Genomic DNA, 26135 nt, shown 5'->3' with positions numbered 1-26135 from the left:
AGGCACATAATGGTTAAGTGACTTGCCCAATATCAGACAGCTAATAAGTGGCACAGCAGGGATTTGAACTAGATCACATTTATTAAAGACTATTTAAAAAGGATTCCACAGAACTTTAAAACCTCAAAATTTTAGTAAATATAATGAATTATTTTGTGTGTGTGTGTGTGTGTGTGTGTGTGTTGTTCTTACACCTAATACTGTGGCTAATTCTTCTCTTGTACCCATGCTCAGACTTCTCAAGAAAAGACCATGTTAGCATATTGTGAAGGAATTAGAAATCTGTGTGGGAAATGTATCATAGCACCACCTGTTTCCTTACAGGGAACCTGCAGACAGTTACATTATAAAAATCAAAGGAAAAATCTTGATAGGCAGTGTGCTTTGTAAAGTAACAGGTAATAGAATCAGAATCACTTCATTTTCAAACTACCTTTACCAGGTTCTAATGTGTTAGACACATGAAGCGTTAACATTAGAATTCTGAAAGAAGTAATTCATTTTATTAGTTTGTTCTCAAAAAATAGTTTACTCATTCTGATTTACCATAGCTTAAGCCCACTGTGTATAATTTGGATAGAAGAGTGCATTCAACTGCTGTATATCCAAATTATACGAAAATTGACTTCTTGAAGATTCGAGTCCTCTCAGGAAAGGCTACTTAGATGGTAAGGCCTTAAAGACAAAAAATTACAGTGTAGAAAAAAGTTTCAAATATGCTGTTAAGTATACCAAATAGACTGTGATCTATTTGGCCTATCTGTACTGACTATATTTACTCACATAATAGCCACCACTATATAAAAGCCAAATCTAGGTTTGAGATCCAAAAGCCTGACCATTTCTTGATTAGCAAAGGCACATACCAACTCCTCCCCCGTTATGTTTCAAAAAAATAGGAATTCCTTTGGCCTCACTGCTCCACACATACTCTTGCCACATCTAGTCCCCACCCTTCCCCCCAATGCTGCTCCTCAATCTCTGGCGACTCCTGCCTACTGGTGAACCTGGCTCACCACTGCTGCCACCCGTGGCTTGGCCCCACTCCGATACAGTGGACTGACTCAGCCTGGCTTCACATGACCCTGCTGAGCATTGCCACCTGGGTCCTGAGGGATGCCATATTCACCGCATGGAAGTCATGTGGGCTCAGCAGAACCTCGGGGAGCTGGCCGAATAACCCTTTCTGCACTGAAGTGCAGCCAAGCCGGCTGATAGCAAAGGTCAAGCAGTGAAGGTGGCAGGAGTGTCTTGGAAGAGCAGCAGGAGGTCAATGTGGGGAACCTGAAAAAAAATTCTTTACATAATTTCTGTTTCCCATTTTGAGACTAAAAAAGAGAGAATAAATGTGCAGCTCTTATGAGAATAAATACAGAATCTGTATACTCTGTATGACTGTGGAGGTAGATTACAGTTAATGTTATATAATAGAAATACTGGTTTAAGCACACTTAGTAAAAAATAAAGTTTGAAAAGGAGAAAAGAGAGACATAATAAAAAGGACCAAATAAAGCCAACCTACAAAGGTGGAAACTACAACCTATAGGTCACATAGCCTAGGAAGTCAAAAATATGAGGAGTAAAGGAGAATTGACACATAGCTTGACACATAGGTTCCTCTTAGCTGACTACACTCTTTTTAGGGTGACTATTCCAGAGAATGATGAGCAAAACAATTAATTTGACAATGGCATTTTTGGGGGAATAACAAATAAAATATAGTTGTAGGGACTTAGAAGTGATATACATATATACATCGGTAACATTAAAAACCTCTGGATATTTAAGTTGAATTTTAAAAGGTTGTTATTTTGGATACTTGCATTTATGTACAGATCTGCTACTTAATGAGAAAGGCTTAACCTAATCTGTGACCTGGGATTATAGTTGAATAAGATGAAGTTTAATACAGATCTCTAACTCCTCCTATAAATTTTCTGTATGATTTTTAAGGCATGGACCAAAGGGAATGGAACTATCCCATATTCTCAGAGTGAACTTTTTCATCTGGAGAGAAATTTTATTAGCTGGTATTTTTTTATTGAGATAATCTACTTACTGGTTTTGCCTTTCTTTTTGTTGTTTACCACTGATGTTTTGTGGCTTCTTTTCTGCTTTTTTGATGAACTTCCTCCCCCCTGAGCATCTTTTACTCTTTTCTGACCTGTACAGACTATAATGGGGAAAAATTCATTAAAACAAGATAAAAACAAACTTGCCCTTAACATGCCTGAATTTTTAGTTTTAGAGACATGTATTTAATAATCTCAAAACTAAAAGTGGGTACACTTAACATAGCTTGCTTGGAAACTAACATAAAGTAGTTACAACATTTTTCATAACCTGTCTGTAATGGGTCTGAATTTTCTACTTGCACATATTAGCAACTGGAAGTAAAGAAAAATCAAATGAAAAACACATATATCCATTCTAGAAAAGCCAGTTATATACTGAAGATGGTTCCTGATAAAGCACCTAGAACATACAAATTATCAAATGAAAATTAAGTAGCTACTCATTCTGAAAACAAATATGTTAAGATTAATTAAAAATAGTGAGTTCTAATTAGCCCTCAATAATATTAACAGGGACACTTTAGAAGCAGTTCACACTTGGGAAAATAAACCAATGAATTTATAACGCAAATTATGTGGATTCCAGAGCACTGGATAACACACATCACTTACAAACCCAGTACAATAATTTTCTGTTTAAAAAAGTTTTGTCTTCTTCATGGAAAAGTTTACTCAGATCCTATATCTAATTCCTATTCTTTCTTCAAAGTTCAGGTACACATATCATTCACTGACTGAGCACTATAACCACTCAATTATAGCACTTACTTTCTAGTATGCTAATTAAACCTTTAATATAATCTACCATATGTGTATATGTACATATATAGTTAGTGTATATATCCTATAACTAGATCATAAGCTCCTTGAGGGCAGAGGTTGTTTCATTATCTCTCTTTAGATTTCCTGTATCTAGAACAGTGCCCCATGCACACTTGGCACTCAATAAATGTTTGTTGATAATAACACTAATTCATCTTGTTAAAAAATGATGTCCTGCATTCTGAATAGTTTCTTAGATCATGTCACCAGTGATAAGGTCAAACCTATACAGTGGCACTTCATGCAAAATTCAACTTTCTTAAAGAGCATTTTATGGGTCACAGCTTGTCCATAACTTGGTTGATGCTACAACATTACAATGTAAGGAGAAGAAAAGGTGGTTTTAATATTGACTATTCTGAAGCACAGGATCTTAAAATTTAAACAACTGGTAAAATGTCTCATAAAGATTTCTCCTATCATTTAGAACCTTTTCTTCTTTGCTTTTAAAAATTAAGAATGCAAATACTGCTTTACAAAGACAGCAAGCAAATCTGTATAAGGAAGCTAAAGATTTACATTTTTATTTTTAGTATATAGCATGGCTCCTACAATATTTAGTAGTCAACAAACTATATAAAAATGAGACCATAATTTTTGGAAGGGAAATAAATTCTTTAAAAAAAAAAGGCCAGAAATGGCTTGTGCATTTCTTGATTTCAGATAACGGGTTGCCTTTCATGACCAAAATGTGGGAGCATGCTATCATGCTTTATATGTTTTTATATATTCAACAACAAAACTGAGAGGGTGTTGCTAATTTACAAAATATGAACTGTTATATCCTTTATTTTTCCATAACTAAATGATTTTCAGAGATGAAAAGCAGTATGAAAAAAACTATCTCTTAGAAATTTAATTAGCAAAAAGAAACCTTTCAATGTAATTATATTGTCATTGGAGCAAAATCTAATCTTTTGTGTCAAAGGACTCTTTCATTTTAAAAAGTCATACTCATACTTATGTAATTCAATTCTATAAGGTACTATGGACATACCAATATCATTAAATAAGTTAGCTATATGGATGTGGGGAACAGAAAAAAAATCATTTATCAAAAAAAGAGATAAATATTGATTTGGGTGGGAAAAATTTCATATTCCAAATGATTTAAGGTAGAATTTGGCCAAAATAAAAGTGATGGACTAAAATTTCGTGGGTCACATACCATGTAGAAGCTAATATATTATCTTCTTCATAAAATGCTTTAAAACCAAGCTGTATTATACCAAATTTCAGCCCACAATACATATTCGATTTACTGATAACCTGAACAAAGTGGTTTATAAGGAAAAGGATGATAGAAGTATAGCTATTGTGGCATGTAAAGGTTATAAAATTTTTAGAAAGTACTGATTTGAATTTCCAATTTTGACAACTTCTTCACTTGAGAAAGGAAAAATCAAAAAGTATTACTGTAGATTACTAACATACACATTGGTCCTTCAATTTGGGAGCTATGCATCTAAGAAAGCATCAAATTCCTTTACAAACTCACACAAGTTAGCCAGGCTTGAAAATCAGTTTGACACGGTTGTCTGAGGAAAGCAGTGCCTGGACAGTTGGTTGCTCCAAACCCCTACATACAGTATTTGGTTAAGGGTGGAGGGGTCTGTCAATAAATCAAAATGTTTGTGAGAAACTGCACATCATATCTGCAAAAAACAATGTTACAAAAAATATATTCAAGCAGCTCATGCTATACAGTCAACCACTGTTTAAATGAATATGCAAATGAGTTTGGGCTTGGGGTGCAATTTCCAAGATTCATTCTGGTGCACTGTGAAATTTCATGGACTGCTCAAGAAAACAACATGAAAGCCTTCTTGGGCCATTAAATATATTCTGTGGTCCATTAGCAATACACCTTTCAATTACCAGTCTTTCCATGTTCACACTAGTACTTCTCTTAAATGTATCAAGCTATAGCAACAGATACTGCAAAAGCATTAAAATTTTAAGAAGGGAAATTCTAAATAAGTTAGCATTTTCAGCTCTCAGTTTTCTTCCTCACCTTTTCCAGGATGTTCCAGTTCTGGTTGATTACTACTGCTGGAGCTGACACTAGCATCAAAGCCTGTTGGAGAGATATTTCCTTCAGACTGGAGGTCCTGGAGCTCCCCTGCAACACTATCCACCTCAATTGTGCTATCAGTTTCACTCTTGATACTGCGTACCTCTTCTTGATTTGGGGCCAATGTTTCTGACACTGTCACAGTTGATTGCTGCCTACTGGTTTCTGTTACAGTTACAGATGAAGGCGATTCGGGTGTAGTAGGAGGGGTATTTAGGACTGAATTACTCCCACTGCTCGGAAATTCTGATTTCTTATCATTCACTTCAATGTTTTTTTCCTCCACAGGTTTAATATCTAAATTAACAGGTAATGGTTTCTCTAACTCAATACCAGGTGAGCCATTTTCTTCTTCTGCCACAGTCTGTAGCTGTTCCTCTGTGGCCACATCTTCAGGGGAAGCATGTGGGGGTGAAGCTGCAGCCTCTGTGTCAGAGTCTGAAAACAGTTCCTTAAGTGTTTTTTTAGGCCACTGTCCTTGAATACTTGACCAGACATCTTTTCGATCTTTAGCTCTGCTGTTCTGGAGTCTTTCGTCAGAGTTATTTAGCAGTTTTATCCTCTTTTCTGCCACTTCTGAAAACCCTGAATAAAAACCAGTTGTCCTTAAAGACTTCCTTTTGTCCTCCAAACCATTGTATTTCTTAGTTGGTGTCACTTTTGCTTTGGATTTATCTTCATCATCATCTGAGGAGCTGTTGCTACTATTTTCTAAACAAAGGGACTCTTTGCTCTTAGGTTTCTCCTCTTTTCTGCTGGGTGACCCAGGCTTTAAGCATTCTTCTGTATTGCAATGCCTTCTCTTACCACGTTTTACTTGAGGCTTTGATGATTTATCCATTGTCTCCTTCTTGATTTCCTTTCTTTTAACTGTGACTTCATCTTCATAATCAGTATCTTCAGATATTTCTTCTAGGTCTTTTCGTAATCTTTCTGGAGATTTTGATATTGACTTGGGTATTAATGAATCTGTTTGGATTTTGTTTTCTTGTGGCACAGATAAACTGCTCTGTTCCTCTTTTGGACTAAGCTCATTTTTGTCATGGCTCACAGTGTCAGCCTTAGACTCTTCCTTGCCATTATTATCTATGTCCTGAGTCCTTGCCTCATCTTCCTGCTCACTGTCTTCAGCAGAACTTTCAGAAGCTATTAAAATAAGATGACAAGACCAGTTATACGAACACACATAACACAGATATATTAGAAAACCATTCATTTTTATTCAATCTGAAGAAATATATTTCAGAAAAAACTAGTCTTATTACAAAATAAAAGCAAGATTAGCAGTTATATTCCATTATTATTATTTTTTTACATAACAAAGTTTTACCCGAAAATCTTGCCAACAATGGATTTCCATTACTTTGTTTTAAAACTTCAAGGTTAGGATTATGAAGGGTTATAGGAAGTCTGTGGCTGATATAAAATGCCAGGCTATCTCAGAAGGGAAGGTAATATAGTTAAAAAAACCACTAGACTTGGATTCCTAAGGCTTTGGATGGATTTCAGCTCCAACACTTATTTACTGTGTGACCTTTTGCAAATCATTTAACCTCTCTGAGCTTCAGTTTCCTCTCTGTAAAATTTATGCTACTAAACCTAAGGGGTGATTTGAAGTTCAAGTCAGCTGTTCACGAAACACTCATTAAATATAAAGTACCATACAAACAAGCTATTCTAGAACTTGCTTTATCTTAAGGCACAATATTAGTATGCAAACCCAATAAAATATTTTAAATATAATAATGTCTTAGCATACATATGTGTATATTGAATCAAACACTCGTAAATATTTACTTTTTGAAGACCATTATTCTAGGTGCTATAGGCATACTAAAAATGGGAGTTGATAAAATGTGGTCTCACCCATCATGGACTAAGCTTGCAATATATGTCTGAAAAATAACTGCCTGTGGGGCTCCCCATTTCCTAAAAGACTAAAGGTGAAATTGCAGATCTTAAAAAAACATAAATTTTGCATTTGTTCAGAAGTTTCTTCATATAAAATTATTATCTACTAAAAATATTTGATAGCACCCCATAGAAAATTCACTAAGGAGTAAAAAAAGAAAGAGGTAAGCAAAGAGCAGGTAGTTTGAGGGTCCTAAATCATAAAACTTGAATCTTAAAAATGATAGCCCTTGGTTCATATAGTAAGGAATTCATTAAGCTAATAAAAATGTAACAAGGCAGATGATTGCATTATAATGAAAATACAATTTTAAAAAATCTTTTTCAGTACTTGAAAACATAAAAACTCTTAAAGAACATCATTCGTTTACTTTATTTGATGATACAACTGTCTTAACATATAAATTTGCCCCAGTTCCTATCCATTCTCCCAAGATGGGAAAAACTCAGATGAAGTCATACATAGACTTATTTAATATATACACACATTATATACATATACAATATGTGTGTGTATATATACATATGTACTTAACAAATAGCTATATTTTTCATTGATCCAAACACCTGGTAAGTGGCCACTCTATAAAAGTCACTATCCAAAGTGGTAAAGGAGGCACAAAGATGAACAAAACACAGTTCTTGCCCTCAAGGAGCTTACAATCTGATAGGACATTGTCAACCATGGAATAGATAAAAAGAAGCAAAAAATAAATGCTGATTATCAGACAAGTTATTTCTTCTAATCTTATGATTTTCTGATGTTCTCTCATCATTTTATGGATTGCAGTTACTCTAGCTGGGATTCAATAACTATATTCACTTTAAAATATCTGATCAATCATTTAATGCTGAAAAAGGCCTTTCCTCTGGAAAGCATTTCTTGGTGCCAGCACTCTTCCTGTCTTTGAGTAGCAGCCTTTGTCAAATTGTTTTATCAATTAGCCATACAGATACAGTTGCCCTCTTGGTATGGGCCCAAGAGAAGGCAACCCCATCTTCAAATCCTATTTCCTCAATTACCCATTATTTAGTAAGACAATTCTTTGAAATTCTATGCTTTCTTTCTTCTCAATATTTGGCACAAAGAACAAGCAGGAACTATTCCACACATCTGATTAATGCTATAATTTGTTTTGTCTTACCAAGCAGGCAACTAAGAAAAATTTAACACTTTCTACAGCATTCATTAATTTCTCAACAGATTTTGGTACACAGACAGGAGTACCACCTGTGGCTCAAACTACAATCCTAGTATGATCCCAGGAATCTAATGCTTTTTCAAAGACTGCATCATAACATTACCAGCAGAATCATAATAGCCATAAATATTTATCACAAGAAATTTCAAATATAAACAATGTGTACTATCCACTTCTTCCTTTTTAGCTTATATTTTAATAACCTGATATAGCTATCAGATGAACTGGAAGTATAGCCTCTTAGTAAAGCAAAAGAAAGATAAGCAACCTCCTCTGAGCTGGTGACAGAATTTTAATACCATGAACCTAAAGTAGCTTTAAAAGCAGCTGAACTGTTGGTTAATTAAATAAACTCAAGTCAACAAACATTTATTAAGCACCTGCTACGTGCAAGACACTGGGGATACAAAGATGAAAAAAGAAAGTCACTGCCTTCAAGGAGTTTACAATCCAGTAGGAGAGAAAAAGACATACATACACACAACTATAATACAAGTTAGATTACAACAAGTACAAAGGAGGGGTCAAACAATGGAGGTAGAGGTCATTTCTGGATGGAAGAGATGAGGAAAGACCATGTCAGAGGTGGCACATCATCTGGGGTTTAAAGGAAGAGAAGCATTTCAACAGATAGATGTATGAGGAGAATATTCCCAGCACAAGGAACAATATGCACAAATGCATGGTGGCAGAAAGAGAGGGTACTGTGAGATTAGGGAATGGCAAGGAGTCCAATCTGATAATAACACTGATTACATGAATGGGAGGGTTATGAAAGGGAGGTTAGAGACAGACTGTGCAGGGAGTAGAAAATTTTGCTAATAGGTCTGTATTATACTTAGTAGGTGCTACAGAGGCACTGAGCAGGAGAGTAACAATACAAAGCATACATCATTAAAAAATAATCTCGATAGAGATATTAAGGATGCCTTCTACAGGGGAGACAATGAAGGACAGGGATACCAGCTAGATTGTTAGTACATTCATTCAGGCAAGAGCTAAATAATAAAAGCCTGAATAGTGGCAGAGGGAGTGAAAGGAATGGACAGATACAAAAGATATCATAGAATCAAAAGGTCTTGGCAATCAATTTTATGTAGGAAGTGAGGAAACAGTAAAGTCACAAATGAATCCAAGGTTTCAAGTCTGGGTGATGGGGAGAATTGTGGCGCTATCAACAGCCAACTGGAAGTGAAAAGGAGAGGCAGGTTTTCTGGGGAAGATTACAAATTCAGTGTTACATGTATTACACCTGACTATGTGGTATGTAATTGAGGTGGAAACATCCACCTGGTAAATAGAAATTCAAAACAGGAACTCAACAGAGAGGTTAGGGCCAGAAATAAATTTAGGGGTCCCTGGCAAAGAGGTGGTAAATAAAGTCTTAAGAATAGATGTAGAGAGTGATGAGAGAAAGGTCAGAGAAAGAAAAGAAGAAAGCAGAGGACAATTAAAAGGTGGGGAGAAAAAGGGGAACCAACAATAGAGAACGGAGGAGTGGCTAGAGTGAAAGGAGGAGAATTATAAGATAAATGTGTCCAGGAACTAGAAGGCAGGGGTATCACTGAAAGATTGCTCAACAGTATTGCACGTTCTCATAGGAGAATGAGGATTGAGAAAAAGTATTAGAATTGTCAGTTAAAAGATCACGATTGACCTTGGAGAAAAAATTTCAGTAGAGTTGTGAGAAGGAAATCTAGATAGTTGAGGAGTAGGTGGAAGTAGAAGCAACATATATAGATTACTCTCATCAGAAAGAACAGCTTAATATCAATTATATTAACTAATCGTCAGTGTATCTGGCAGACATATTCCAACTTTCAAGTGGGCATTACTAAAATAATCCCATCAGCTAGTGCAATTTAGCTAACTACTTAGTTATATATTTTGCTGCTAACTCATCTTGCTAGGTCCTTAAGGATACAATCCGTCTCAAAACACAGTCTTCTAAAGGCCCCATACCAAGATTCTTGAATAATCATGGACCCTGCTAATTGCTAAAACCACTGTCCTTAATATTTGTCATGTACGAATTGTCTCATCTATGCTTTAGAGAATTATCTCAGTCTAGTGCTTAAACAGATTCAAAGCTTATTTTGAGAAAAAACATCACCACAGGCACCTACCTACATGTAGGAGATGCTCTTCTATCTTTGTGAGAATATACAACAAACTTTCACCAAAGAACGACAATTTCCATCATGTACATCTGATAGCAAAAGTAAATGGATCCTTCTTTCTTGAACAACACAAATATGGCTGTTTCACAGAATTTAGTCATGAATTGACTGGACTGCACCACATGCCCAAAGCTATTGAGGCATTAGGTATTTGAAAGAGACATTCTAATTAATATGTTTACCATCTGTCCATTTCTATGCACTTATTAAGTTAGGCTCTGTATTAAGAAGGCTCTGTACATGGGCTATATTATGTTACTTCCCTAGAAAAATGTCTTTAGTAAGTTAAGATTATTTGAAGAAAATTTCTACACCATTTGCAAAATTACATTTGGAGACATAGTCCAATATGTTACCCAGTGTCCATTATGTAAGAATTTGTGAATGCTATCAATTAGATGACTTGGATCTTAGGCTTGGTTTTATTACTTTCTGTTAATTTGGCAAGTCACTTAATTTCTTAGAAACCTCAGTTTCCTCATATATAAAATGGATAATGCTTATACTACCTGCCTAACACGGTTGTTATGAAGAAAGCAATTATAAAATGTAAAACCATATACAGAGGGTATCACAGAAGTCTCAGTGCAGTTTCCAGCTTTAAAAACTTCAGAAGCATAAATTTTACAAACTTAACAAAAAAATAACAATTGAAAGTTTGCTTAAATTTCTTTTATGTTTTGCTTAGTTTTGTGAATTACAAATAATAAATTTCAGTTTTAGACAGGGGACTCCATCATTATGCATTGTATGTGCAACAGTTTCTGGATAACACTTTCTCAGACTGGTGGATCTATAGGACAGATCCTCTTCCTTGGCCATCTGAGTCAACTGATCTATTCCCATAAGACTTTTTCTTGTGGGGTCAAGTCAAAACTGTCATGTATGCATTTTTTGTATGTTCTTAAAGTTAGAATTACAAATATAATCCTTTCAGTCACTGAACAGCAGCTGATCAAAATTTTTTTACTAAAAAAATCAACTAGAGCGACATATAGCATAAGAATTTAATCAGAAACATCAATATTTTAAATAAACAACCTTTGAAATGTTGCTTTTTTGCAGTTTTGTAGCATTTATGCTTCCTAAATTTATTAAAGCTTAAAACTAAGGTTTCTGGGACAGCGTAGATTTTAAATTATTATTGTTCATGTGACAACTCCTCCTAAAACAAGATAACAGGAAAAAGACTATTTTTCTCCAGATGAATTTAGATGGTTTCTTTCATCAGGTAAGAATTACATAACCTAGCATGTTTCCCTTTTCACCTTAGCTGCCAGAGTTCAGAGCTGAATTTATTTTTAATTGATGTATAACATCTTAACTGTCTCACACATTTATTTTCCAGCTTCTTTTACTGATACTCCTATTTTCATTTTTAATTGTCCTATTTTATAGGCACTAAAAATTTTTAACTACCTAAAAACATTTCAAGAAACAGGCAGGGCATAGGTCATCAATTAGCAAATAAACCTGTTAGCCCACCAAAGATATACCAGAAATGTTTACATATCACAAAACTAGAGTGGAAAGAGTAACAGACCTAGAGTCATGAGAAATAGATTCAAATTCTAATTCTGCAACTTAATGTCAGTGTGACCTTGGGCAAGTCAATTATCCCCAGTCAATCTCAGTTTCCTGTCATAAAATAAGGATGGTATTTGTACTAACTACTCAAAACTTTACCATGAGGAAAAGACTATCTAAATTTCATCAATTATTGTCATCATTATTCACAATCACTATTACACTTTTTATACTTTAATGGATATGAGATCTCATTAGTGTGGATAATTCCTGCAATAATGAAGATCATAACTCATCCAGGCTGTCTCAGCCTCTTTTGTTTTTGTCCAAACACAGTGGGTATACTGCTTGCCCTTATAGGTTCTGCATAATTCTACCTTCCCCACTCCCTGCCCTAAATAAGTTCTGGTTTTAAAAAGCTATAACATTTTAAAGAAAATTAAAATATCCTCGAAGGAAAAACAATTTGAGTCAAATTTTAGTTGTTTTTTTTTCACATCAGATACTTAATGAAGCCACAAACATGTGACTGTCTATATCCTAGAGTATTTACATAGTCATTTTATTCCTAAATTGTGCTATAGCAATACTGCTCTGGAGGTTCTCAGAAAGCACTCAATACTAGAAGAAGCAGAGTATCACTACTGGGATTTTTTTTCCTAAAATTCCCTGATCACCTCTGTTTTGTTTATAACACAAAGATGTTCAAGCCTTGGCCAGTGGCTCACTTATTTCAACTAATATTTGATGCAAACATATTTAAAACAAAAGAATTTGGACAATCTCTCAAAATTACCTTACAGCAAAATTATATAATTGAACAGGATTTTTTCTTTTTTTTACCTTGAAGTCCATTTAGGATAGAAGTAATTTCTACAGATTTAACTTGAACTTGTTCAGAATTTTTGGTTTCAGTATCCAGTTTAGATGCTATTTCAGGTGGTGAATTTGCTGGAAATGGTGATTTTGATAGGCGGCGAAGCTTACAGTTTTTTGGAGAATATTTCTCATCTTTCTCTTTTTCTTTGTCAATTTTATTCTAAGTGAAAAAGAAATATTTATTAATCAAATTGTGATTTATCTTATTCATAATTAATGCTATGAACTATTTTAAAATTTTAGACTATTATACAGTTTAATTTTTAAAATATAAAAATATAGAAAATAAAGAATACAGCAAATTTTAAAACAAGTTTTCAAAGCAAAATGTTGTCATATAAGGAAAATAACTAACGGATAAAAGATCTTAAAAAAATTGCTAGAATGAACTTTTGCAATGATAGATTGTTAGACTTTTTGAACCTAGATAAACTGCCAAATTATGAGTATACAGTAGTCATAAAGCCTCCAACACAAAATAAAATCAAGCTTAAATTAAGAACTTAAATAAAAAATCATTTTAACCTGGTTTTAAAGATATATAATCTCATTGCTAAAACATGAGATAGGGAAGGAAAAATCTTTTGCTTTCAGCTGATAAATGCTTATCACTGAAAACAAAAGATTTCCCCTAGAAAGTCAACAATAGCATCCAGAATTCTTTGGTCTTTCATGGGTTCAGCAGAACTTCATAAAAGATGGGAAATTTTTGAAATTTATCATTTCCAATCAGGTGAGAGTCTGATTAGAATTAATTTAAACTACTTTTTAACAATTACTCTTAGGGTATTATTTCTAAGTAATCTTATGGAGACTGAAATTTCTAGAGCTGCTTAATGCCGAACGAAAACAATCTTAATTCATGCTATTTACTCTACATAATTAGCACTCAGGGTCTCACAATGCAGATTATCTATTCCCTTGTCCTTTTTCCCACTGCAGATCTTTTTGGTACTTCAGTATCACCAATACTTGGCAGACTAAGGCTATTTTTTTCAATGCAGATTAAAAGCAAAGATATTTTGCGCTAAGGCAAACTGGCTTGTGACTCCTTGTGATCAACTAATCAGTTACTATCTTATGACATCCACAGTAAGGCATTAAATTGTGCACTGGGTTACAAGGCTCTGGCATATTCTTATTCTCCTAAAAGCTCTTATATACTCTTAACATCAGTACATTAAATAGCAGTGTTTCCACACTTAACAACATAGAAAAGAACGAAGATGGACAGGGACAAGGATTCATATCTGAAATTCTCAATCACCCTGCATGATACATGTACAAAATATTTGTCTTCTAAGTAGTGAAAAAAAACCTGGGCTTAACTTGACATTGAGAAATAAGTAGTTGATCTTGTTTGGGAGATACCTCTACTTTTTCAGGTCACTATAGCACCATTTGACACATGAAAAGGCAATTTACCAAAAGGCCTAGCCTTGAAAGTGAGAAACCAACTATTACTGCTGAATATTACATTTCAAAAGAAATTATCAACAACTAAGGCAACAATAACATTCAATAACAATGGTACCCTAGGTTATTTTCAAGCCTATTTTAGAATAAAAGTTAATGGTCAGATTCACAATTCAACCCGGTTTCTTAAAAATCTGAAATAACTCAGGAGAATCACTCTATTTCATGTATGTCAGAAAGAGTAAATTCTAAACATAATTTAAATAATGGGCTATTATAAAAGTACAACTTATTAGGTGATAAAAAAAACTGACAGGAACTTCTATTACCATTTACATTTTAGTATTGGAATGTGAAAGTAACCAGTAGGACAGGTAAAGATAAATGTGTTATGTTGCTCTACCACTTTCATCCTTCTTTAACACTTGTATACCAAAGTAAATGGGGACAATTTTATCTGATTTCAAGGCAACTATGTTGTGGCAGCAAAAACCTTGCTGAAGATACTCCTAGTGGCCACCCACTGCGGGGGAAAGATAAACAAAAAGGCAGCTATCAGAAAAAGAGAGGGTAAAAAGATGGGTAGATCTTGAAACTGCCTTTATATTGCATTTCTTCTTTTAAGGACCTTATGAACACTGTTGTCATCTCCTGAAATGGAGCCTTTGTCCATTTTTCTAGGGATTCAGGTAAGGGGGCAGGTGAAGAGAAGGAATACGTATTGGGGTTGGAAAGAATTTGGTTTGTTTCTAAATTAGCTGAAGAGAAACAACATTTTACAAAATAGCACATAGTCCACCAACATTAAGATACAAACCTATCATTAAAAAAGTCAGGAAGCACAAAAATTTCTTTAAGTACTGCAATTAGTGGTGAAGCAGGATTACTTTGGAAAAAGCAATGGCCTACCTTTATTTTCTTTCGATGTTTTATTTTTGGTACATTTTTGTCAGCAGGTCTTACTATCTTATCTGCCTTAATCCATTCATCATATCTAAAAGTAAAAGCAAATTGTTATAAATACACAAAACCAAGTTCTTGGGAGGACATATACAACATCTGAAGAGAAACTAATCAGAAACAATCATGGTACACAGCTGGAAAACCGTCTAGTTGAACCACTTCACTCTAAAGGTCAGGAATCTTGAATTCCACAGAAGTTTTGTGACCCAGTGACATTGTTAGTATTAGATCCAAAAGGGCAGTTTTCCAAACCAAAAGATTCTTGGCCTGACCACCCTACCCTGTATGTTCTTTGAGGACAGCTACAGTCTTTGCTTTTAATGCTGAGCACAATGTTGAGCACATAGTAAGGGATAATAAATGTTTTTTTACATTTATTCACTAATTAATTCTACATCAAGCTTCTGGGTTCCCAGTCCAGTGTTCTCTCCATTATACCACACTGTATCTTACAGGGAAAAAAAAAAAGAATTAAGCCTGTATGGTGAATGGCACAATTATTTATATACAACATTAGGAAAGTTGTACCATTATCTCCTTCTAAGATGTTAATTATAGTTCTACCTGAAAATATTTCCAAAATTGAATAATCAAAATATATTAAGTCTATGTTTTTTAAGAGACAAAAAGTATGACAAATTAAAAACTCAGAAAATAACTGCTGCTTTACCTAAAAATGTGTACCATTTCTCTACAAGTGAATTTCCTCAAGATGGAGTCTCTTACAGATGAAAGAAGTTCTTTGATAACTACACACACACACACACACACACACACACACGTGTACGTCCCAAGGATTTGTGGTCCAAGTACACTCTACAGTTTTTCACTTACATGTGAAAATGGTGGAATTGGGTTTCTAAAGGAGCTAACTACAAGGAAGTGGCTGTGTATCCCAATGGAGGAGGGATTAACAGCCATAATGAGATAATGATTCCTAAAAAGGCTGATCTAAGTAAACCAGTAGTTACACTTCAGTGTTTATGCAAAAGAAGGGAATAGGAGTAGTGATTAAAATAATGAAAGTCCCCAAATCAGACAGCTACCACCTTAGTAATTTGATTACTAGGTTATTTTTACTCTGTTAGGCTTGGTGAGAAATGGTGGCACCTCCTAGGCAGAATGCTAATAGTGGTAACATTTACAGGAGTACTTGAGGACTCTCAGGTATGTGGCTATCCCCCTAAGATAAATAAAGTAGTTATCTCTGACAGTTAGTGGTGATTGACAGTGTGGGGATTTATAACAATGGGCCTGTAAAAGAAAAGAGTAAAGAGAAGAAGAGAGCTCTAGAGAAGTTTTCACATAGATTGACAGGTCTATAACTTCGGCTTCAAAGTGAGGTGGTGGAAAGAACACTGGATTTGGAGTCAAAAGGTTTGGGGAAGTCACTTTTTCAGCCTGCGGCCATCAGAAAGGGCTCATGTGAGGCACAAGTGAAAAAAAGTGAATTATAAAAATGTATGTAAAGATATTATATCCTCCTAAAACCTCAACTCTTATTCTTTATTAGTACAACAATGCCAGCATATGCTCATTATTGTTTTTAGCTCTTCCATTAAGATTAAAAGTCTTGGGGGGGGGCGGGGCTAGGTGGCGCAGTGAATAGAGCACCAGCCCAGGAGTCAGGAGGACCTGAGTTCAAATATGGCTCAGAAACTTGACACAATTACTGGCCGTGTGACCTTGGGCAAGTCACTTAACCCCAATTGCCCTGCCTTCCCCCTTCTGGGAATAAAAAAGTCTTTTGAACATCATTCCACTAAAGTCCATTATAGAGAAGAGAAAAAAATTGTTGATTTTCTCCCTAAAATTTGGAGAAGAAAAAAAAAGAATGGTAAAAAATATTACAAATGTAAATTACATATATATATCTCAAAAGTTCAAAGTAAACTCCAGGAGGGCTTATTTACATGAAAAAGCTGAAGAAAAAAAAATAAGAATTTAAAACATGTCACAATGGACTCTGCCCTTTCTTATTTAACTAGAGTTTATCGATCACGTATTTATTTGATAATGTTGTGCAATTTTTTATTACTGATTACTATAGAAATCACTCAATGAATTTCATTTTATGACCCAAATAAGATTTGGGCAAACTTGAAATTCTAATGTATGGATCTACTAGTTTTCAATTGATCTATAATTGCCACTGTCAACAATATAATACACATCAAGCACAAATTATTTTCCAAAGCTTCAAACTCATTCATTATCGTTAGAATTAAGATATTTATTGGAACAAAAAAACCTATAGCCCAGTGAGACAGTTAACAATACTAGCTATTGTTCTGTTGGACATGGCAATGATTACTATCAATGTTAGTGCAGCTTAACCATAATGAAGATGCCACCTGATATATCCCCATTTAGAAAGCTAAGAGGACTGGTCAGAGGAAAGTATATGGTGGGTGGCAAAGGGCACAAGATACTCAAATTTAAGGAATTAAAGAGAAGACATACTCAATTGTATAAATAATCTTCATAAATTTTAAGGAAACTAAGTCTCTCCCGTACTCCTTTCCATCATCATTATATGATATCTTTAGAAATGTAGCAAGATGAAAAAGACTACATGGGATGATATCAGAAATTCTTAACTTCATAGAGACATACAAAATACATTCTCCTTGTAAATATACATCCCTGTAAGTTTTCCTTGTCCAGGCTTTTCCTTTCTATTATCTATCTAGATTTTTTTTCCTGCTCTTTTCCAAATTTTTATATTTTATTACAAAACATGGATTATTTTTTAAAACCATAAAATTATAGATTTGCCAGGGGGTATTATATATTATTCTTGTAAGAAGAGATAATTGGAAAAAGGCTCTTCAGTTAAAACTGTGATGAAGTATCAAGATAGTGTAGCCAAAAAAAAGTTTAAAATAAACATTAGCAAAAGTAGAGCAGAAATTGAAAATATCTTGCAAAAAATGTAAAGTACAAACATTTTCAATAACATACCACAAAACTGACTGGGGTAAAAACACTGACTCTACAAAAAAAACCCAACTTATTATCCAAGAAAACACTAACTTTTATAGAAAACAAAATTATAGTAAGTAGTTTATAACTTTGCACTATAAACATAGCATTTTAAAACACATCTTGCACATCAGCTAGACAAGGAATAAGGAGAGTAGGTTTGCAAAAAGTGTGAAAACGCAAAAGCATGCAGGAAAATCTTACTGTTTTTTTGCATGATCAATGGATGTCAGAAAGACCTGGATATAGTTAACTGACAATAGCACAACTGAAATTATTAAAGTAGCAAAGACAATATTAACAAGCTTGATATAATGAGCAGTACTTGACTGATTATCTCAGCACCAAAGTACAAAGAAGCAATGACTAAATGTGAATGGATATTTAAAAGTAAAAGAAAATACCACAGTATAATTCTTAGTTATCTGCTCAGAAACAAGGCTTTTTGAGGGGGATGAAGACATTAAAAAAGCAGGCTGCAGTCAATTTTAGTTCAGGTATGGATAAACTCTGGCCTTGGGCAAAACATATCATTTTTCTCTGCCTTGCAAGAATACTGTTGTCACTTGTGGTAGTAATTGAAATTATGATTAAAATATACTTGAATGCAAAGGATTCTGATTTCAGACTCAAGGAAATGCTAGCAAGAATCAGAATGTTAACTCTTAATCCAGAGTTTTATTGTTTCTGAAAATATGAAATCTATTACGGTATTTTCAAAGTATGTATTAATGACAAGTAAAGTATACCCAGAAAGTAGATTTAGAAATAATTTAAACATTAGCTGCATCTTCGATAACTTTTACAGCAGCTGTTCATCACCAACTGCACAGTGCATAATTACAACTTGTTGCAGACATTGTCTAGATGTAGCCAGTAAATAAAAGTCTTACATCTTCTCATACAATTAACTTATTTTAAGCCAGAATTAACTATTTCAGTTTTAAATAATTTTTTCAATTAGCCCAAATCTTCCTCTTCCTCTCCTTACCCCTACTTTAAAAGGAGAAGAAAAATAAAGCTATTGTAATAAATAACAATATAATCAAGCAAAACAAACTCCCGCCCTGAGCATGTCCAAAACTATGGGTCTACCTGCCTTTCTTTCTTTCTATCTATCTATGTCGGTCTCAATCTGCATTTTAAATACCTCACTGCTCTGTCAGGAGGTGCGTAGCATGTTTCATCATGAGGACTGATTTAACTCTTTAAACAACTTCCCTATGGTTTCCTAAACAGAAATTCAGAATATAAGACAAGGCAAAGTATTTTTCTCAGAAACCGATCAGATTGAAAAAAAAATTCTACTGAAGGAATATAAAACCCCAAAAGAGACGAGAACTCAAAATAATAATGAAAAACAAAATTTTAATAGAGTGACTTGTTAGTGAGAATTGTAAGTGTTATAAATAAACATTTTGACAACATTCACTCACATTAAAAAATGGCTGTAAAAAATCTTGCATTCGGGTTGCATGTGAAATTTGGCTTATTTGCTTTAGAAAACATCAGAATTAATCTCAAGAAAAAACAATGCTTATCTTTACTTGTGCTATAGCATAAGTAAAAATTCTGATATTTCTAAGAGGTAGTGGGAAAATTGATGGTAAAATAACAATAAAAAGCTAAGAAGGTTATTAATATTTTGCTATTTTGCTGGATGTACCAATGTTATGGTAATTAGGGTGGGACTTTCTTGTTTTCTATTTTAGAATGCTGAGGTAATCAAGTACCTTTGATGAGTCTTGCCTTTCAAATGTAATGGCAAGCAAAGTGGACTTTTTGTTGTCTTTTGTTTCTTTGATTGAATCAAGAGTCTTTGACCTCCTTAAGAAACAAGTAAGCCTATTCACATAGGCTTGAGTCACATGGTTGTGATGCCCTCTGAGCCTGAGAAGGGTACATAAGATGTAAGGTTGGCATTTTGTTTTGGGGCTCTCATTCACTGAAAGAGTATGGTGTGACTTGACCAGATGAGACGCTGGGTAGCTGTTGTTAAGAGCCCCCCAGCTTTGAAAACCCAAATGTTGGTGCTTCTCTGTTTATACAGTCCTAGCCAGCATCTGACTGACTAGAACACAGTGTACATACCACTGGCTCTGGTCTTAGCAACTCCCCTTAGGGCCCTACACCCACCTTGGCTTAACTAGCAAAAGGGTATGGGCTTGGGGCCTCCTACAGAGTTAGTGAAAGAGTATGGGCCAGCCTCTAATCAGGCCTCCCTTTGTTGGCCCTACCTGAGGCCTATTCAATGGGCAGGAAATATCTTTCACTTACAGACTGGCCTTACAACCAACAAATGCACTGCATAGAGCTGAAGGGGATTGTGTTAACTAGACTAAGTCTCACCAATAAAGCCCTGAGGAAGCCCTGAGGAAGAAGAATTAGGGTAGGAGTGAGGGACAATAGGGAACACCACACTGTTTAAAGAGGGGTGAACTCTACCAGGCGGGAATGGAGCAGACCAAATCTTCCATGTCCATCACCTGAGGGTTTGAGCCTCTGAGTGACCACATTACTTCCAGCCTAGGTGAGACAGGAAGACTCAGTCTCTGCCTCTCCTCCCCCCAAAAAAAGGAAAGAAAAGAAAGAAAATTTTGTGTTGTTTTTAGCTCATGTGGAAATGATTATGATCATTAAAGGGAAAAAGAAATGGTGATGTGTTATAAACATCCAAAATGAATATTGCTAATAGATTTAAAGAATAAGTGTATGCGTATGTATGTATGTATGTGTACATATATACCCATAAGCAAAACATGGCCTATTTGGAAACCAACTTCCCAAGTTCTAAACTGGGACTTGACTAAGTATAAAGAAAATTTTGATGTAGGGTTTACAATAAAACAATTGATTTATTTTGTAAAAACAACTTCTCCGCCAGTCATTTTTCAAAGAAGCCATATTAGATGGCCTTGGTTGCAGCTTAATAGCTTGTTCCAAAACAGATTTGGATTTTGTATTAAGAAGTAGGCATTTTCCAGGCTTTACAGATACTCAATGCCTTTTTTTGGTACCATGAAAATGGCTTAGCCTTCTCAAGAAGATGAAACAGATACCATTAACATAATTTGTACTTAATGGGTAAACAGTATGATTTGCAAAAAATTAATCATTCTTTCTTATAACAAACACCACTAAAACACAATGGTATACAAAGTCAAATTGCTTGAAGCATTAGATAGCCTAGGAGAAAAGGGAAGGAGAAAAATGGGGAATAATATAAATTAGAAACCGTAAAGAAAACAAAGAATGAAGGAATTGAGTTGAGAAGTGATAAGAAAGGGGAGAAGAAAAGAAATATAATGATGTGCAGCAACAAATCATGTTGAAGAGAAGGAAAAAATATTGGAGGAACATTTTTCTAAGAGACAGAAGGGCAGAGCATGTGCTTTTGCATAGTATGTAAATGATCTTCAAATGGTGAGGTCCTATAGAGTTATATAAATGTGAGCAGTTATTATTATTATCACAAAAATGAATCCTTGCTGTCAGACTCCAATCAATCCCATTTTTTTCCACAAACAAAACTACCTACTTCTCCATGAATCCAGGACAGACTAAAGGACAAAGGACACTCTTGAAGTCAAGTCCTATACTTTGGATTTACATAGCATTTGACTTCTCTTGCTGGTTGTCTTGTCCTGTGTATATCTGTCACATCAACTAAAGTATGAGCTCTTTGAACGTGAAGGCTGCTTTCTATATTTTATTTTGTATTCATTAATCTCTATATATTTCAGCAGTGGTTTGCATATAAGTACTCAATAAATATTGGCTGATTGATGAAAATATGCATACTTCATACAAGGATAGGGGACATAATTAGTATAAAACAAATAATAAACATTAGACTTGGAGTCATGAATACCAAGTTCAAATCTTGCTTCACTTCTTACTAGCTGTGTGACCCCAAGGAAATCATTTAACCTGAGTTTCAGTTTCCTTATTCATAAAATGTGGGTGATATTAACACTTACCTCACAGGACTGTACAGAACATTGAAGAGTAATGTCTGTAAAGCACTTTGCAACTTAAAATGCTATATTCATTATACATGTAGGGCAACAAGGAGGTCCAATACATAAAGCGCTGGGCCTGGAGTCAGGAAGATCTCAGTTCAACTCTGGCCTCAGACACTTACCAGCTATGTGACTCTGGGCAAGATACTTAAACCTCTGTTTGCTTCAGGTTCAACTATAAAAGGGGACAATAATTTACCTCACAGAGTTGTAATGATAACTTGAGTTATTTGAAAAAGGTACCATATAAAAATGCTTATTCTCTTCCCATTTCCCCTATTATCATTAAAATTCTTGAAAACCAACAGCTTTTGGACTCAAATTAATTTCACATTTTCTTCTACAGAGAAGACCACCTACTTCTCTATATGAGAGAGACTAAAGATTACGATGGATATCAAGCAACAAATAAATAAATAAATAAATACAGTGAATTTGTTCAGGCCATAATGCATTTGGTTTCCTAAATGGTAAATAGCTTTTTAGAATTTCAGTAAATTCTCCATTTTCATTTTGTGACATGAGACAGTGGTTGTAGAAGATGGCTAAAGACAGAAAGGGGCTAAGGAGGTAATGATAATGATTATTATATTCCAGTGACTGTTTTCCTTTCTTAGCAGAAGGAATTCAAGGAAAATTTAAAAGTAATGGTAGTTGTGCAAGCATGGGTGACAATTATCAAGGGAATCACATAGATGTTAGAGAAAATCAGATGCAACAATAAAAAGCTGGAATAGATGATCGTGTGACATTTACTAGGGTCCTGGGTAAAGACGTGTCCTTGTTTAAAAGAAAGAGCTGGAATTTGACACTAAGAGACCTAGGTTCAAATTCCAGCACCAACACTAACTACTGTGTGACTATGGTTAAATCACTTAACCTGACTTCAGTCACCACATTCTTTTTTGGAGGGGAAAGGGAGAAAATTAAAACCATGAAATCTCTATTATGTATATAAAAAATTTTACATGGTAGTACTTCCTTCTCCAATCTATTATTTTTAGAATGTTTCACAGACTCCTGTTTCCAAAAGTACTCGTGCTACTTTCACTAGAGGGTTAGTGAAAGGGAAAGTACTTTGTAAAACAGTGAAGTGTTTTAGGTATGTGAATTACTAGTACTGTTAGTTATTATTAACAACTATTAGGCAATAAAATTAATAGAATACATTAATAATTCATTGATATTATTAAAAATGCAAACAATCAAAAGGGGGAAACACACACAAGTAAGGAGGGAACAATAATCAAAGAGTTTAAAGATAGAAAAAATTGAGAAACTATTTTAAATGAGAAAAAAGGCAACAAAGGAAGAAACAAAAATGGATCAGGAAAAGAACAGTAGCAACACAAACATACATCAGTTTAGATACTCCTTATCTGCATGACTTTTCTGTCAATGAAAGTTATTAGTTATTTTTGTATTCATTTATCTTTAAGCTCTAAATCAAGTTTGATTGTTTTTTTAAATAATGGCCCTAATGCTGCAAATCTCCCACCTGCAAATGAAGCAATTTCCATGGACCTTTACATGGATAACTTTAATTACATTATATTATTTTCAAACTTAGGCTGTTAAGAGGCACCTAGGCAATTCACTAGTGACAGATTGATTGCTTTGTCACATAGTTCAGTAATTTCCTGACTACCAATCCAGTGCTCTCTGAACTATGCCATTTGTGATTGTTCAGTCATTTCAATGGTGTCTGACTTTTCATGACCTCATACGGAGTTTTGTTGTTTTTTAGCAAAGATACTAGAATAGCTTGCCATTTCCTTCTCTAGCTCATTTTACAAATGAGGAAACTGAGGCCCTCAGGGCTAAGTGACTTGGCCAGGGTCACACAGCTAGTAGGTGTCTGAGGCCAGATTTGAGCTTAAGAAGATGAATGAGTCTTCCTGACTCCAGACCTGGTACTTTATCTACTGTACTACCTAGCTGCTCTAAATTAGCAACTTCTATCAAAGGTTAAGTGGGGGAGATTATTAGCCCACATACAACTAAGCATGCTCTCAAGTCCCTCCCACAGTAAACTTAACTAGAAGCTGGTTGCAGAGGAATTGAAGACTGTGATCATAATCCTCCCCTGATGAAAACCTTTCAATGACTCCATTATAAGACTAGGTTCAAACTCCTTATTCTACAAATTAAGACTTTTCAACAGTTTTGCCCAATCTACCTTTCTATTCCTAGCCTTATTTTCTGCTATTCCCTTATACCAAGTTGTAAGAGATTTTAACCTAAATTGATGTCTAGCTAAGGTGCCACCTTCTCTAATTCTAGAACCTCAGTACCTCCAAATGAATTAAAGAAAAATTTATTAAACACTGTGTGTAAATAACTGTGCTAGGTGCTAGGGTTCAAGGACAGAAATTGGAAATTGCCCATAAGGAACTTACATTCTATCAGATGGATACAATACCTACACAAACAAGGAAATACGAATATATAATCTGTGGGAAGGCTAAGGCTACAGACATTTGTGAGGTTCAGAAAAGATCTTATGTGGGACAGGTCAACTGAGCTGAACCCTAAAGGGATTCTCTAAGAGGCAGAAGTGAGGAGGAGGGCCTCTGCGAAGGGAAGGAATAAGATATTTTATGTAGGGACCAACAAGACCAGTCTGGCTTAAATATAGAATATATGTGAAGTAGTAATGTGAAATCATCCTAGAAAGATAAGTTGGACCCAGATTTGAAGTACTTTTAAATGTCAAACAAGTAAGTCTATATTTTATCCTAGTGGCAAGAGGGAACCACTGTGGCTTCTTAAGCATAGGGAAGTTATGTGGTCTGACGTATATTTTAGGAATACTAATTTGGGAGTTGACTAGCTCAACTGAAGAAAGAGAAAACTGCACAGGGAGACCAATTAGGGGATCATTTCAACAGTCTAGGTGAGAGGTGATAGGGTTTTGACAGAGGCTATGTAAATGAATGGAAGGGGACAGATATGAGAAATGTTGGTGGGGTAGATTGACAAGACTTGACAATTGATTGCATATGGAAGAGGGTGGAGATTAGGGAGTCACGAGAAAAAGTAAGAGTCAACGATTATTAAGATGTTGTTAATCTGGATGACAATGACGATGATGTTAACATTAATATGGAAGCTATGGGGCGGGGGTTGGAACAGAGGAAGATCATGAGTTCTGTTCTGGCTATGTTGAGCTTGAGGTGAATATGGGATATTCAGGGAGAAATGTCCAACAGGATGTTTGTGATACAGGGTAGAGCTCAGGAGAAATGTGAGAGTCAACTGTGAGAAAGAAAGAGAAAGAGAGAAAGAGAGAGAGAGAGAGAGACAGAGAGAGAGAGAGAGGACACTCTAGGTATATTCACAAATAGGGAGCAAGATATGGATGATGATTCAGCAAAGACAATTATTAAAACAGCCAACTAACTGATTTCCATGTCTATAGTCTTTGCCTTCTATAATCCATCCTTCACACCACTGTTAAAGTAAACTTTCTAAAACCACAGTTTAAATTATGTCACTTATGCTCAAAAACCTTTGTTGGTTTTCTACTGCCTACTGATTAAAGCAAAAATTGCATTCAAGGACTTTATAATTTGGCTCCAACAAAGCTTTTAAGGCTTATTTCATACTACCCCCACCTCCCCTAGTTTCACACAGTCTAGGCTCCAGCTCTGTGCATGCCTAGAATACTCCTTCCCAATTCCATCTCTTGGAAAGAACCAGGATACCTCACAAACCTCCTTTTCTATGAAGCTTTCCTCAGGCAGCAGTTAGAAGTGGTCCCTCCTTTTTGAATCTTTTAAGCCTCTCTTACATCCTTCATTATTTTTAATATATTACAGCTATATGTACACACACATGAATATATAAGTTCAACATATATCTAACATACATATATATACACACACACATGTGTGTGTGTGGAGGGAGAGGGAGAGGGGGGGGGGAAAGGAGGAGAGGGGTAGAGAGAGAGAGAGAAAAAGAGTCCTAGCTATCCCTCACCAGCTCCCTGAGAGCTGGGATGCTATTATTTTTCATTTTTATATCTCCAGTGCATAGTAATACCTTGTTAATAGTAGTCACTTAATTAATGTTTAATT

The 26135-nt window shown here is 35.0% G+C and overlaps 1 protein-coding gene across 4 annotated transcripts in view; it reads right to left on the bottom strand.

Annotated features, from left to right (window-relative positions):
- Positions 1-26135, bottom strand: part of ARID4B (AT-rich interaction domain 4B) — a 207869-nt gene that overhangs the window by 22637 nt on the left and 159097 nt on the right. For 2 of the 4 annotated variants that reach the window (XM_036757705.1, XM_036757706.1), the window contains 4 exons: positions 14996-15080; positions 12635-12830; positions 4912-6117; positions 2060-2173 (listed from right to left, as the gene is read on the bottom strand). In XM_036757705.1, the coding sequence (XP_036613600.1) occupies positions 2060-2173; positions 4912-6117; positions 12635-12830; positions 14996-15080 (1601 nt within the window). Of the gene's footprint in view, positions 1-1129; positions 1285-2059; positions 2174-4911; positions 6118-12634; positions 12831-14995; positions 15081-26135 lie in introns of all 4 variants that reach the window. The other 2 variants (XR_005010261.1, XM_036757707.1) reach the window with 2 other exon arrangements.

Source organism: Trichosurus vulpecula, chromosome 4 (genome assembly GCF_011100635.1).
Source record: "Trichosurus vulpecula isolate mTriVul1 chromosome 4, mTriVul1.pri, whole genome shotgun sequence".
Classification (NCBI taxonomy): domain Eukaryota; kingdom Metazoa; phylum Chordata; class Mammalia; order Diprotodontia; family Phalangeridae; genus Trichosurus; species Trichosurus vulpecula.
This window is presented reverse-complemented; position numbering and strand designations above follow the sequence as displayed.